The following is a 16,262-nucleotide window of genomic DNA, read 5'->3' as shown; positions in this document are numbered from 1 at the left end:
TGAGAAAATTGGCTACTGTTGCCAGAACCCCTAAAGTTGACTCAATTTTGAAGAGACGTGCTGGAAAAGGGGCAATTATTGATCAAGCCACACGATGGGGCAGTACTTAATGATTCAGCGCTTGGTTGAACTGAAAACCTTTCTTGTAGACATGGCTAACCCTCAACTGACGCTAAATGAAAGTCAGTGGAATCAGGTGACTGAGCTGGAAAAATTGCTAGAGCACCCATTTACAGTGACTAAAAAATTACAAGCAGAGGACTTAACTCCAGGTATTTTCTTAAAGGAGTGGAAGAACCTGATGTTTCGCCTGTCCCAAAGAGGAGGGTTAATTGCAAGTGGCATTGCTACATCAATGAAACGGAGAGAGGAGCTACTATTACAAAATAACATTCTTTTGGCAGCTGTTTATGTAGACCCAATGCATCGGATTCTTCTAGATGATCAACAGCTAAGTAAAGGAAAAGAAGCTCTGTTTGAAATAGCAGTAAGGATGAAAGGGTTGCAGAACAGTCAGGAGGAACAAAAAGAATTTGGTCGTCCTGCCACATCTTCACCCTCATCATCAACTGATGAATTTAATTTCGAAAAATATTTGGATCACAAGGACCGTGCAAAGCGTTCCCGCATAGAAGAAGAGTCATCCCCATCAAGGAACACAGCCAGTACATTTCAGCAGAATTTTTCATGTGCCCTAAAAGAAATTGAGAAATTTGACCGTTCATCAAAAATAACAGTGCAACAAGCGATTCCTCTGTGTCCTGACATTGTCAGAGATGTTGCCCGAGTGGCTACTGCTTTGCCACCAACACAAGTTAGTGTAGAGAGGTTGTTCTCTGCTCTCAAAATAATTAGATCAGATTTGAGGGCATCCATGAAGGAGGATCTGACAGAGGCAATACTTTTTCTGAGGACAAATTTATAGATTTCTTCTTATTAACTGCATAAAAGTGTTTATTGCATATTTACTTACAGTTTAGAAAAGTTTAGAAAAGTTATTTGCTATATTCTAATTGTATTCTAATAAATGTAGTTTTTGCTCTAAGTGGTCTGATTACTTATATGATGGTGAGAAACTGAATAAGCACGATGTTTAATATTTTACAACAGTAAATTTGTTGTTATGAATTGGCCATTTATGAAGGAGTCGGAGCCGGAGTCGGAGCCTGATAAAATCCAGGAGTCGGAGTCGCAACTGTGGCTTACCGACTCCACAGCCCTGGTACTTACAAGAGGATAAAATCTATTTTGGGTGGTAATAGCGGGTACCGGTGTGGATGCAGTTACCGCCGTCTCCCCGAGTAGTATATTCTCTACATTGGGGTCCCCACATTGTATATGGGCTGTTTCTTGTCCATTATCGACATTGATATCGTCCATACCAGAGGTTAAATGGATCGAAAATCTTTCACTAGAGGATAAAAGAGAAGAATTTTCCTGTCCATGCACTTCGAGGGTCACCAATGGGTTAAATGGTCTGGAATAGACATGGCTTTCCTCAATATGAGAATTAGTACTACAATAAGTGGGTTGATGCCAGCGTGTCGAATGATGTCCAGGGTAGAAAGTAAATGGATATTTGAATTGAATACTCTGATCCCAAACGGTGTAAATAGCGAAATTGAGCTATTTGCTTTTAATGTATAAACATAATGCTTTATCACTGGAGGCTATATACTGGAGGCTATATAAGGGTTCCTCTTGTCCTAGGGGGCCATCCCTGAAGACGGAATCAGTGAATTCCGCAACGCGTAGGATTTGCCATTGCCTTTTGGCCCCATCAGCGCCTCATAGCGCTTTTTTGCCTGTCACGTGACCTCCCACGTGACTGTGACGTCACGCAAGGTCCTTCAGCGTTTTCGGACCTTGCAGGCCTGCTTTTGCAAGCGGCGGCTGGCACTCTCACAGCCGGCCGATACACACCTCCAGCTGCACGCCAGTCACCGGCCGGGACGGCGGCATGCTAGGAGATAGTACCCTTTAGCTCCAGTAACCTTTTATACATTTGTGTCGGGGAGTATCTTTGGGAAAGGACCTGGAAATCCATCTGTATTCTGAAGACTTTTCTCCCTGCCTCGCCAGTTTTTAGCTCCAGTAAAGGTAACAGATCTCTTCATGAGATATCTCTTTTTAACCAAGACACATTCAATCAGCGCAAGTTTATATAAGGTTTATTATTATTATTTTTATGGAGATAATCTGAGTGGTGTGTTGTCTTAATACTTGCTGCTTTGTGCTCTGTGGTTGTACGCTTTAGCGCCATTGGTATATACATATATATATATATTGCATCTTTTAAAAAAGTCTGCAATTTTTTTTTTTTTTTTTGCACAAATGTACTCTAGTTACCTCTGGGTTGATTTTCTGTGTCTTTGCTTGAATTTTGCGACTTTTTTGCATTAAAGACAAAAATATAGCATTTATGTTTTTTTTTTTGGAACAGTCAAGATCCAAGTGCGCCATTTTGAAGAATTTGGCACAAAAAGGTCAATGAATACCACAAGACATAAGAAAGAAAAGTGAATGAAATAAACGCAAATGATGAATCTAACCCTTTATTTTTTCATTTAGGCAGCTTAGAACTGCGGACCAGAGTTTCCTCATCTCTCTTACCATAGACTAAATTTATAACAATGCCAAATTTATTACAGTGACTCAAATCTTCATACGCGCTTGTCTAATTTTATGTCACTTCTTGATTACCGTAACTGAATTTAGACTCATTTTTTGTGCTATAATCATGATACACAATTTTCAATAAGCAACACCTCCTTGTGTAGTGAGGCTCAAAAAACATGTAAATGACAATAAATCTGGCACAAGACCTGTATACCATTTTTGGTGCAAATTGCAGCCCTGATTGTCTCACAATTATCTTTGTAAAACTGCCCTATAACTTTTGTTTGGGCAAAAATTCCTTCAGAAACTTGCAGTAATTCTCACAAATGGGTATTTTCCAATGTTTCTTTATATAGAACAATTCTTCTAAACTGTTTATATTCCTTTAACTCGTGATGACGTAATAAATGTTATGAAATTTTTATGAAAATTCTGCCTTTTTTTTTTTTTGTAGGAGCCGTGCTGCTGGCGAATATACAGGGAATAGCTCTGAATGTTGATCCGGTGTTGTATACATGGCTTCTATATCAACCCCAGAGAAAAGGCGACCGACAGCCACAACAGGTAACAGCACGAGATATTAGACTATTTTAGCTGTTTTATGATTCTGAATTAGGCTATACACTTTCCTTAAAGAGGACCTGTCACTACTTCAGTTTTTGCTCCTATTTTATTTCATCACTCCCGAGTTTGTTTCTTTTTAAACATAGAATCATAGAATCGTAGAGTTGGAAGGGACCTCCTAGGCCATCTAGTCCAACCCCCTGCTCAAAGCAGGATTCACTAAACCCACCATACAGTTCCATAGATATGGGCCTTTTTATCTAATGCAAATTTCTATTGTCGTTACCAATAGGGCGTGACTCACAGGATTCTCCAGGAGCTTGTCTTTATGCTTCTCTAGGTAGAAAATCTATCTTAACAAATTTAAAAAAAAAAAAATATTTCCTTTTATTAATGAAGATCTTGAAGCTGAATTTTCTACCTTTTCCTGCCATTGATTGCGTCCGAACTACCTGTGAATCCTATGATGGTAAGATGGATCTTTTTCTCATTGTTTAAGCTGCCGTGCATTATTGTCCTGTGAACATCGCCCCCTTGGTAAAGACCATAAAAATTGGCACGAAGTCAAAAGGATCCATATCTATAAAACCGTATGGCTGTTTTTTTTTTTAAAGTTAGGGGAATTGTCTCTTCAGAGAGGAAGAGGACTAGAACTAAAGTCAATATCGACCTTTTAACAAACTTTTCCGCATGACTTAGAATAAAAGCCAAAACCAGAATCTCAATTTGCAGGCACTGTGTTTTGGGTTACTGCTCCTTGTCATTGCAAAATGTGAGATCTGGTTTGGCTGTTTGTGAGGCATCTGACCGGAATCCAAGGGATAATGTTTCTCCTTGCGGGGAGTGACATGTCAAGCCTGACATGCCAGGGTGAGGAGACTTTTAAGCTGCAATGCTTCTTTGGGAAATATACAAATTGTATCTTCAGAGGGGAAGATGACTAGAACTCTAGCGGCACCTATAGGAAGTAGCAATCCTAAAAGTCAATATCGACCCTCTAAAGAGCCTTGCCAAAGGGGACCAACGGAAATAAAAAAGCTCACTTTTGTTCTGGTGGTGGTTCTTCTTTGCAGCCTCATTCAGACATCAATGAAACACAGATCTTGTATAGGCCACAATGCAGAAACAGACCATGGTTCTATTGACTTGAACTTGACATCCTTTTATATGCCTTTAAAAGGAACATGTCACCAGAAAAAAAATGCTATTGACCTGCAGATATGGGGTTAATCTATAGTGTAATGGCATTATTATTCTGCCCGGTGCTTGCACTTAGCCGAACACTGCGGGGAGAAAATGAACTTAATTCCCTCCCACAGCATTTCGGTTTCAGTCATGGGGGTGGCGTATGTAATGACCTCCTGGCCATGAGGCAAAAATGGCAGTCATGGATTGGAAATGGATTTCGTCTATAATTTACAACACTTTTGAAGTTCAAATTATAATCAATTTGTAGGGCCACGTTACCCCACACTCCTTCCAGCTAGAAAGTTATCAAAGGTGGTATAAAAGTGCTAAAAGGCGCCAATTATTTGGGCTAACCTTTTGCAATATTTGCATGCTATAAACTGTTTAGTTATTTGGGCCCTAAATATCTATATAGTCATAAAATAAAAAATGTATCAACCACTATTAAAGTAATTCATATAAACTGAGCCTCACATGGATGAGGTGGCATCACCGGTATGACTGTCACAAAAGGGACGCAATACGCAAGTACATCGTTTGGTCTGTCTCCTGATTTTCAGCCTCCAGCGCTTTATACTCATATTTTATTTTACACCACATGACACAAAAGCCTAAGGCTTCCTTCAGACGTCTGTTTATTGCATACGTATTTTCACAGATAGCACTCGTACCTGTAATAGTCTTTGAAGCCATTCATGTGTGATTTTTCACAGACCTAGTGCTCCCTGGGTAATCACAGTCATGCCCTGTTTTTGATTCAAGGGTTGGACCAAAATCGGCAATACAAGTCTACGGGTCCGTGAAAAAAAAACCAGACAGCAGTTTGATGACATTACGGACTGTCACAAAAGAGAATTCCGAGAAACTTTTTTTTTTTCTCCACATTTGAGAAAAACTGATGACACTCTGAACACACGCTGATCAAAGTCTGATGAATCGCTACATTTTTTTCACACATGAGAAAATCTAATGTCTGAAAGAGGCCTCAATGGCTGTTTAAAAGCCCGGGCTGGTCTGCCAAAGTGGGAGACATTTATATTTTTTTTTTTTTTTTTTTCTGGCCCATAAAGTTTGATTTCAAGCAAAGAATACACTATTTTTTTTCTACCCTGTGCCCTAACAGAGTATATGGACTGTGGTTGTCTAGATGGGACAAAACTTTTAATTTTTCTCACAGATGTAAACTTTTTTTTTACAGCTTAAATGAAGTGGCCTTCTAATAGTTATTTGTGATTTTTTTGAATAATAAGTGTTCTGATTTTCAAAAAGTATGCTTGAAGGGGTTGTCATCGCCACTGAGCTCATTGATTGGCTGCAGCGATGTCGACATGAGCTCACCACTGCAGCCAAACAATAGATAGCCTTAGACCCCAGGAGTGTAAGTAAAGCGCAGTTTTTTGGGGGTTGGGTTTACTTTTTCAATGAGTTTTACATATCGGGAAACGTTTTCAGAAAGTGGGCAAGCCCTTTAAATAATGCTCCATTATTGGGATTTTTCATTCTGCTGCAAAGTACATATCTGATTTCCACAAAGAATGTTTATGAGCTCAGTCTAGTCCAGTCCTATAAATTTGGTATATATGTACACCTATTGGGATTCCGCAGTAAGTGAACTTTTCCTCCTTGGAACCGTCAGGTATCATCCAGTGAGTGACAGGCATGGACAGTGACGGCTGCTTGGGTTTCTGGGTCTGCTCTGGCACAGATCCTGTGAACCTGCTAAATACTTAATTATACCAGTTTTACCTTTCACCTGCTGAATGTACAGCATCGCAGTGTTTATTTAATTTTGTTTTTTCTTCCTCAGCCGCTGGGATCCGCTCCTATTGCCATGCCACTATCGAGGAAGAAGGAGGATGAGGTGTCAATTGGCAGCACGCCCTTGGCAAAGCAGGCATCGAATCAGCCGTCTGAGTATGCCAGCAGTCCTGTCAAAACAAAAACCATAACAGGTATGCTCTCTTCTATAGCTGAGAAAATACATATCGGGAGCTTTTAGTGGGTCAGCTGTGCAAACACGCTCAGGCACCTTTGGGCTTTTCACAAATAGCCCCTGTGTTAGAGATTTAGTGTTTCTATAATTAAAAGCCATCCGCTCTTATTATTTCTACAGCTCATGTTCTGCTTTTCTTCTTGTTCATTTTTTTTTTAAAACTACAACATTACTTCTGTTTCCCTCATTTTATTGTAAAGAGGCACATATTTGCGTTCCCGCTCAGTAAGGTGACAGAGTCCTATAGTTACTTATCTGCTCTGTGCACACACAGAGAGCAGCAATGTATCTTCGGTGAATTCAGGACATACTGTAATGGCATCCTGATGTATAATTTACACTACAACCTCAACTTAACGTAGATCGGTGTTACCCTATCCCATCCACAGAGCATCGCAACAGGCCATGCATTGAGGATCGACATAAAGAATAAGCGTCGTTTTAATTTCTATTAAATCAATAGCACGTTTGAAAGTAAACATCTTTGACATATATCTTATCAGATACATCTGCCTCTTTCTCCTCCTGGATTGGGCTTTCACGCTAGATTTATGGGTAAAATATGTAGTCAGTGAAGACAGATTTTCCCATTACTGAGATGACAGTTAGTGCTTTTAAAATTCTATGGAGGCGGGAGGATCAAGAGACAGACCTTCTGCTGCAAGTTTTTCTAAAATGACAGTATCAGTCCTCCATAGAACTGTATGAGCACCATCTGTGATCTCCCATCTCAGTAATAGGAAAGTTTGTATACACTGAATATTTTACCCATAAAATAAGAATTCTGAGAATGAAATATCAGTCCAGGAAGAGAAAAAAAGTGGATTTCTCTAATAAGATATTACAAAATTTCTTATTTTCACTTGCACTTTTGATTTATGAATACAAATAAAACGACGGTTTAGCTTTAAAGGAAAACATGTGAGGACTAACAATGAACAGACCGTGGAAATTCTTGTTCTGGTTTGGTTCCAGAACTGTATCCAAACTTGAGCCAGAACCCGAAGCCCATTGAAAACAATGCAGTCCTGAACTTGTGATCTGGAAAATATTCTCCCTCTCTCCATCTTGGACTTTCCCCAGAACTCTGAACTTTGCAACGGACTTCCGGGAGAAATCTGTGTTTGGCTTTTAGCTCTGGACACTAACTGGCACCAACACCGAACTTAAGTTTGTGTTCACTCATCTGTAGTCAGGACCCCTAACTGTTCCCAACTAGTGATGAGCGAACGTGCTCGGATAAGGTGTTATCTGACTATGCTCGTGTGCTAACTGGTTGTCTTCGATGTGCTTGAAAAATATGATCGAATCCCCCACGCTCATCAGTATTACCAACCAAAGTATAGCAATGTACAAGCCAATTCTAAAGACGCTCCTTTCATTCCATTTGGCTCTGCTAGAAAAAGCTAAGCGCCTCTCTCCTCGGCCCCACAGGGAATGATTGAAGCACAAGTTAAGCATGCGCACTACCGCTCCATTCCAAAAGGAATAAAAGTTCCCCGCTCTGCTGGTCGGTGAGGGTCCCAGTGGTCAGATACCCACCAATCAACAAGTTATCACCTATCCTATAGTTTTACAGACTTTCTAAAACTAAACTACCAATCACAAACAAAAGTGCATGTATTAAGTACTACACGGCCTCGAGGACTTTTTTTTTTTTTTTTTTTAGTTCCAGTATTCGTGCAGGTTTCTGCCCGAGCTCTATCTCCAAGTGAGAATACGACCTGGGTGTTTACAACTAGACCGAAGCCTTCTACATTAATGCAGGATGAGTGTTTCCTGACGGAACACTGTTTAGAAGTCATGATGAGAAGAAATAAATACTCTATTAGACCAGGCCGCTCTCAAATATTTGTTTTATACTAAAAATATTATTCTGTAAACATCAGCTGATCACAGAAAGGAACTAATGATTGGACACGAGTCAGATCTTCCCAGAAGTATTTACATAATTGCAATCTGTCATCTCTGGAGAGCGCTGGGATATTTGCACAAATGATTGAATTTCCATAAATGTTCACTTACATAATGTGGTTATTTTCACATCACAGATTGAAGGTGAACTGGGGATTAGATATATTTGTTGCAGAACAGAAAGTGTCTTTGACTATGAATATTTGTAAGTAGTATATAACAAGAGATCTAGTCATGAGATCATATTGTACATGTTAATCTCAGAGTCAGTGTTCATTAAATTAAACTATTAAAGTGCATCTGTCACCAGGTTTGGCCGATATAAGATACGGCCACCACCTTTCAGGGCTTAGCTACAGCCTTCTGTAATGCTGTAGATAAGCCCCCGGTCCGACCTGAAAGATAAGAAAAGTACTATTTATTATACTCACCTGTGGGGGACGATGAGTGTTGCAGGTCCTGGTCCGGCGCCTTCCATGTTATGTTCGCCGCCCTCCTGCTTGCTTCATGGCTCCCCGGCATCGCGCTCCTGCACAGGTGTACTTATCTGCCCTGTTAAGGGCAGAGGAAAGTACTGCAGAGTGCAGGTGCGGGGAAAGGTCAGAGAGGAACAGCGCCTGAGCACTGCAGTACTATCCTCTGCCGTCAACAGGGCAGATAAGTATACCTGTGCAGGAGCGCGATGCCGGGGAGCCATGAAGCAAGCAGGAGGGCGGTGATCATAAGAAGATGGGAGGCGCTGGACCCGGACCTGCGACACCCATCGGACAGGTCAGATCGGAGGCTTATCTACAGAAGTATAGAATGCTGTAGATAAGCCCTGAAAGGCAGTGGCCGCATCTTATATCGGCCAGAACTGCTGAAAGGTTCCCTTTATATAGAGCAAAGTACCAACAGTACAAAAAAAATGTTAAGAGGTGACAGGGCCACTACCAAAGCTGATAAACTGATAAGAAAAGACCACTATCGCTCATCAAATAAATAGCAAAAAAGATTAATTACATAATTACAAGGTATGAGGCTGGTTTCACACTTGTGTTTTTTTTGCGCTGTATTTTAGCGCTAAAACACGCATGCGCTTTTTTCCCTATATTTTGCATGGGATGCGCTTATGTGCGCATACACATGCGTTTGTATGCGTTTTTACGTGCATGTGTTTTTTTGTGGTGTGCGCTCGGGCGCACAAAATGCATCCTGTTGCATTTTTTGGGCGTCTGACTTGCCTCAAAAAAACACATGCGCGCAATGCGTTTTTTTTACAGCAAGACACCCATTATAAGTCTATGGGTGCACATATGTGCGCATTGGCTGCTCATGTATGCGTTTTTTTGCGCATGCATTTTTTTGTTCACCATTGGTTAGACAATGGAAATTAGGGGTTTGGGTTAGAGTTAGGGTTAGTTAAGGGGGGTTAGGGTTTGGGTTAGGGTTAGTATGGTTTGGTTAAGGGTTAGGGTTTAGGGTTGGTTAGGGTTTGGGTTAGGGTTAGCAGGGTTTGGTTAAGGGTTAGTATGGTTTGGTTAAGGGTTAGGGTCAGGGTTAGGGTATGGTTTGGTTAAGGGTTAGGGTATGGTTTGGTTAAGGGTTAGGGTTAGTAAAGTCATGGTTTGGGTTAGTGTGAGGGGCTAACTAATGTTGGAAAAAAGCGCAAACGCGGTAAAAACGCATACAAACGCATAAAAACGCTGCGTTTTTTTTAATGCATGCTCATAAAAATGCTTGAAAAAAACGCAGCATTTGTATGCGTTTTTTCCATGCTTTTTTTTGCAGGAAAAACGCGCTCCAAAACAAAGCAAGTGTGAAAGTAGCCTGAGAATATTGAAATAAGATTGGCAATTCAATATATAAAAACATGTACACAAATACAGGAATAAAAAATAGCATAAAAAATGCATAAGGGTGAGAACTAAAATCTTAAAATATTGGTTATATATTAATTTGAGAGTGAGGAATAATAAACTATCGCTGTCCCAACGCTCCACTCTCTAAACATGCATTTCGCGTACCTTCCTCACCAAGGCAATCCACTGAAGGACTATGTGAAACCTGCCTTGGAGTGTGAGGCAGAGGGACTATATCATATTTGGGTCAGTACCCGACATTTAGTTGTGCAGGAAATTGTGGTGGTCCCATTCACTTAAGGGGGGTGTTCTGCAATTCTTCTGCCAAATCATTATTGCTACCTATTGATTTTCTATAGATCAGACTCCCACTCATTATGGAGTGATGACATTCACTATCAATATTACATCACGTCATAGGATGAAATCTTTAAGGGGTTATTCTCAACATTTAAGGTTATCACATACTCAGGGGATAGGTGATAACTTGCCGATTGTTGGGGTCTGATTGCAGGAACCCAGACGATCCTAAGAATTGACATCTGAAATAACCTTTTGGAATTTGTTTTCTTGTGGAAACAACAAGCATCTTGTTAAAAGTGATAGTTGCAATTCTTACTCGGAGTAGTAGCCTGCTCACTCTCTATGACATAATTCACGGCTAGAAATTGATTCCAGCAGATTCATTGAAAATTCCCTCTTTATTTTTAATGCTCACGCCTTTGTAGCCACATCTTGACATTTTGTATCATATGAATTTTGACCTATTGAGTCAACTAGTATAGTAAACTCATCCTTAAACTTGCATTCAAAGAGTGTGGAGTGATTATAATACAGGATTTGCTTTTGCGTGATTGACATATTATTTCCACATACCATCATTAAAAGAATAATAATCTTAGGAGAAATAGCAGGCTGCCTCAAGTGGGTCTCATATGTCCATCCACTTATCTAGTAAATCTTGACATTATTTCATCATAGCTCATGAATCCAGCGGATTAGTAGAACTGTTATTTTGCATCAAAATTCCGGAAGGAAGGGAAGTTTTGTGCCTCTAAAATTAGCACCATATGCAGTGGTGTTTATGTAGCTTTTAGCCTGTGACACCTCGTATTTCATCCGTAATGACATCTGATGCATGGTGCCAGTGAGCTTACTTATATTCAGCTCTGTATAAACAGTTAATATGTAATTTTTATCTTTGCGTGGTTTAGAACAATCACTTAATCCCATTACATATTTTATAATCACCATGCTCTCTAAAAGGATATAGTTATATTTTCATAATGTTGCTTAAGAAATACCTATTCTTATGTAAATAAAGGAAATCCATTCACACCGATGTGCAAGACTCGTAGCTTGATCAACTCAACATTCTTATATACACATGGTCTTGGAAAATGGGTATATGTGACTCCAAAATGATGAAAAAATAAAAAACATTTTGTAAGTCTATAACCAGGGCTGTGGAGTCGGTAAGCCAAACCTCCGACTCCAACTCCTTAATTTCCATGACTCCGACTCCAACACTGACTCCACCAAAATGGGCTCCAACTCCCCAGCCCTGTCTATAACCACCTTTGCAATCAATTTTTTAATGTTCCAAGGAATTTAAAGTTACAGCAGTTGCTTGGGATATTTTTTATTTTTAATCCATAGGGATTCAGCTGTTGATAAAACAAACAAACTTGGCAATACTCACATTTCCCCATTCAAATCCCTACGTTGGCAGTGGCTCTGACAATATAAACGGCAAAAGTCACTGACCCACTGATTGGCTGCAGTGGTCACTTGGACAGTAGCAGTGATGTCACCAATTTAGCATGTCAACAAAGGCCATAGCTGTGCAGAGAGACATTGAGAAAACAGGGGCAGCATGAATCAGATGCTGAGTCCATCAATTCATGCGGTTTTGCGTTACCATAAAATGCTGTGGCGTTTCATAAGCCGACCGGGGAACTTGCCACTTGAATGACTAGTCCAAGAGGCTAGTCCGAGCAGTCTCTACCTTCCCCACGCCCCTTGAATAGTAGTTCTCCCCTTATGTGTGTGTATAATGACAGACAGGAGGATTGGTGCAGGGACTTTCTAGTCACCTGAGTCCCATGTCCCCAGATAACTTTTAAATATGTTTGCTCTGAAATACTGGTGTTTTACAGTAAGGGTAGTGTCACATGACCGTTTTCTTTCCATCCAACAAAAGCTGTCCGAACATGCTAATCAGACTGATCAGAGATTGACCAGCGTGGGATTTGATTTTCTTGGAGGTGGAGAAAGAAAACTAGGTTTCTCCATTTTCTCTATTTTGTCAGTCGGTAAAAAACCGAGCTCTGATGTCATCTGAGTGCTGACATTTTTTTTTTCACAGACCTATAAGCTTGAATGGGTGAGTGCCATTCAATTCTCAGAGGTAAATAGTGCATTTTTTTTTTCCTCAGACCACTTGGTATAAGGTAAAAATTTGTCATATGCACAGCCCCATAGAGTAACATGGTAGGAGTACTCTCCATCTAAACCACTGATAGCTCTCCCAATTTATACTCTCGTCTGCACCTGCCCTAAACATATATACGTTTGAATGTATTTTCTACAGGATACAATCTTAAATCGCTCACTCACAAAGCTCTCTACAGTTCTGCACCACTTTTTATCTCCTCCCTCATCTCTATCTATTACCCTACCTGTGCCTTCCACTCCACATCTGATCTAAGACTAACACCCTCCATAATCCGAACCTCCCACCTCCATCTCCAAGACTTCTCTCGTGTTGCACCAGTTTTCTGGGATACACTACCCTGGAGATCCTTCGAATACCTAGCTCCCATGTTTTTAAACGTGCTTTAAAAACACATCTCTTCAGACAGGCCTATCACATCAATTCACCATTCTAACTCTCCCTGTTCCCTCTTTCTAAATTTTACTTAGATCCCTCCTATTCATCTATGTCCACCTCCTCATTGCACCCAGTAGCACTTGGCAACTGTACCCAGACAAATGACCGGATTATGCAACTTATTTGTAATGCCCTATTCATTATAATGATGACCGGACCTTGTATGACAAGCACTTTCTACCCATTGTGTCCTCCCTATTTCCTTATAGACTGTAATCTTGCAAGCAGGACCCTCACTCCTGTAACTTTTGAACTGTGGGGGCTTATATATGACTCGCTATGAGATCATGATATATATATATATATGTATATATATATATATATATTAGTATCTAAGTTTCTATAGATGGTTGAAAGTCTGCAGTTCCCTTTTCTTTACCTTCAAGCTGTAACTATTCTGACATCTCCTTAGCAGCCCGAAAATCAACAATACAATTAAAGGTTGTCCATTCCTTGAGGCTCAAGTCTGCAGTCACTTTGTGACTGTAGACTTCTGAAGCCTCACAGGAGTCTCCGCCACGGGAGCAGGTTGTCATGTGACTGCAAATATGCAATTTGCATGCTCCCAGCCACATGTCGACTAGACGTATTCTGCCTTACTCAATTCTGTTCTATTGGGCGAGGCCCACACACATCTAGTCGGCACATGACCAAATGTATGCAAATCGCATACTTGCAGTCACGCACCTGCCAACCCCAGAGAATCCTGATAGCGTGCGCTGTGTGGATTCACATGTCCGTAGTCAGAGTGACTGCAGACTAGTACCTCCAGGCCGGACAACCCCTTTAACCTGTGTGCAGGAATGGCCCTTTTCTAATCCTGTGCAACTTTATTAATAGACTTGATTGACTGTTAAAGAGGCCAGGATTCACGATTCTGAATTCTTTGCCCTGGTGTGTATGCACTAAGTGGCTCTGAATGTAGTAATACTTCCTTTTTCTCCCTTGTTTTACTCCAAGGTTAACAAATGCTCTTGTTTTCTTTGGATTGTTCTTTTGGACTGAAGTGTCATGATTTAGCAGTTATTTTCAGTAGTGAGGGAAAATCTGCTCTCTGCAGAGGTGTGAGTCTCCACAACAAACGGCTGTGGAATGAATCTGCACCCCGCCTCCCTGGGAAATTTTACAACAATTTTCATGCAGCATAGTGTTCTCTCACTGTCAGCATCGCATAGATCATAATGTACACCCCACTGCCAGCAATAAGGCTGTAAATTCCACGGGGGGTTTCTGGTGATATCATAAACCACAGCAACAAAATGCTGAACGGTTTAATAATGTCACTGGAACTCTTAGATGGAATTACAGCATGGCTTTTTACACGCCATTTGGGTGTACTTTATTTACTGCAATACATGGTAACCAAAAATAACACACACCAATTTGTGCTTCCTGGGATCTGTTTGTAGCTATAAATGCAATCACTTTGAATGAGATATTGTGAAAGAAATTACAGTGCTGGACCTGGGTCTGTGCGCTTCATCAAAGACCCTTACTCATTAAAACACCGGTTTGTAACACACCATTTGAACATCTGCATGGAGGCTGCTCAGATAATCAGATCTCAGGCTGGTCTGTGCTGGAGCAAGTGCTGGTGGCTACACTAATTCAGTGTTTTGCATTGATTTAGGCGTATGTGCACATGACGTCCTTGTCAGCCGGATTCTGCTTTGAACCCGCATGAAAAAGCTCTAAAAGATTGCAAAAAGAATGAACATATTGTATACACTGCATTGTTGAAATGATTTGTCCTTGTATTGCAGCTTCTTTTAACCTCTTCAGGCTTTTAAAGCCACAAAGCTGCTAAAAGAAGTGACTGGTTCATTCTTCTGGTGTCTTCCAAGTCGTCACTGTGTTGATTTAAATTATTATTTTTTTTTAATTGAAAATCAAAAAGGAGTGTCAAAGTAATGTCAGAAATAACCCTTCAGGGAAAACACCGCTGGCGTTGTCGTGAAGTGTCTTATGCTTCAAAATTGATGCAGGTGCCCCGGTGTTTGTCGTTTGTACTTATTCCTACCATGCGGAGAAGGGTTTGAGCTGCCATTATCTCAATATTTTGAAGTATACAAGGAATCGTACAGATACCCAAAAAAACATGAAAAAAGTCAAACCTAGATGTACTCCATTACAATTTAGTTGTGTTTTTTTTTTTTTTTTTGTTCTCTGCCAGTGAAGGCTCATAATTAGTGATGAGCGTGCGTACTCAGATAAAGTGATGTCCAAACATGCTCATGTCGTAATCGAATATTTTCAGCATGCTAAAATAGAATGCAATCCCTGCATGTGTTGCGGCTGTCGTACAACTGAGATATGCAGGCGCCGCGAGCATTTTTTCCAAGCACGCTGAAAATATTCGATTAGTACACGAGCATGCTAGCTCATCACTGCTCACAGTCTCAAAAAAAAATCAGAAAACTACTGGTGCCCAGACCATCATTGTCAGTTTGGGTCCTTTGGGCGACAAAACCATTGCAGTGCTACGACTTTCATTTCAAACAGAAAGTAAATATGCTAGTGTTAAGAAATCCTGAGATATACATCATCTAGTCCTGCCAATTTTATAGCGACACCAGTAGTCTAAGGGCCCCACACACATTGGACTAATGTTGACTTAACCTGCCAATATCGACAGGTTTGGCCAAAAGTTTAACTCTCGATTGCATGGTTTTCCAAGAGATAAGTGCATGGTAGAACGATTGCTCCTGTGTATGGGAAAGGTAGCTGAGATATCTGACAGCCGAACAACTCTCGCCCGACAGACATCTAATGCTTATGGCCAGCTTACAGTGCTTAGTACACCCTCTTTGAAAAAGTACGATTTATATCAATATCTCAATGAACACAAGAATAATTTGCAATATGTTGACAAGACTTGAGTTTCATAGAACATTTTTTTAACCCATAACATGAAAGGTTAATAATCTGTAATTCATACAAAATCTCCAGCTTCACAAATTAGTTTTTGCAAAACTTTTTTCACTGTACATCCTGTTATGTTTTTTTTTGAGAAAATTCTCACAGGAGGCTGTCACTCACTCTCCACAGCTTCCATCGCCCCTCCTGGAACAGGACGTCACCAGAGGCAGTGCTGGAGTCATGGTAGACGCTGTGGGTGGGAGATGCAAGTGCAGCATCAGCACTCTGCTTCTATCTATTGCCGCTGTAGCTTTTAACTGGGAAATATGGTGGCATGGGGTGAAAGCAGAAGCAGTGAGTGACACCAGCAACGCCCCACAGCTTCTAGCAC

At 40.6% G+C, this 16,262-nt stretch overlaps 1 protein-coding gene across 8 annotated transcripts in view; it reads left to right on the top strand.

Annotated features, from left to right (window-relative positions):
- Window positions 1–16,262, top strand: part of VPS13B (vacuolar protein sorting 13 homolog B) — a 1,297,298-nt gene that overhangs the window by 585,642 nt on the left and 695,394 nt on the right. For all 8 annotated transcript variants that reach the window (XM_073550458.1, XM_073550457.1, XM_073550459.1 and 5 more), the window contains exons 20-21: window positions 3,074–3,183; window positions 6,179–6,323. In XM_073550458.1, the coding sequence (XP_073406559.1) occupies window positions 3,074–3,183; window positions 6,179–6,323 (255 nt within the window). The remainder of the gene's footprint in view (window positions 1–3,073; window positions 3,184–6,178; window positions 6,324–16,262) is intronic.

Source organism: Dendrobates tinctorius, unplaced genomic scaffold (assembly GCF_039654945.1).
Source record: "Dendrobates tinctorius isolate UK_male_01 unplaced genomic scaffold, ASM3965494v1 ptg000165l, whole genome shotgun sequence".
NCBI lineage: Eukaryota > Metazoa > Chordata > Amphibia > Anura > Dendrobatidae > Dendrobates > Dendrobates tinctorius.
Note: the sequence above shows the minus strand (reverse complement) of the source record. Positions and strands in the feature narration are given on the sequence as shown.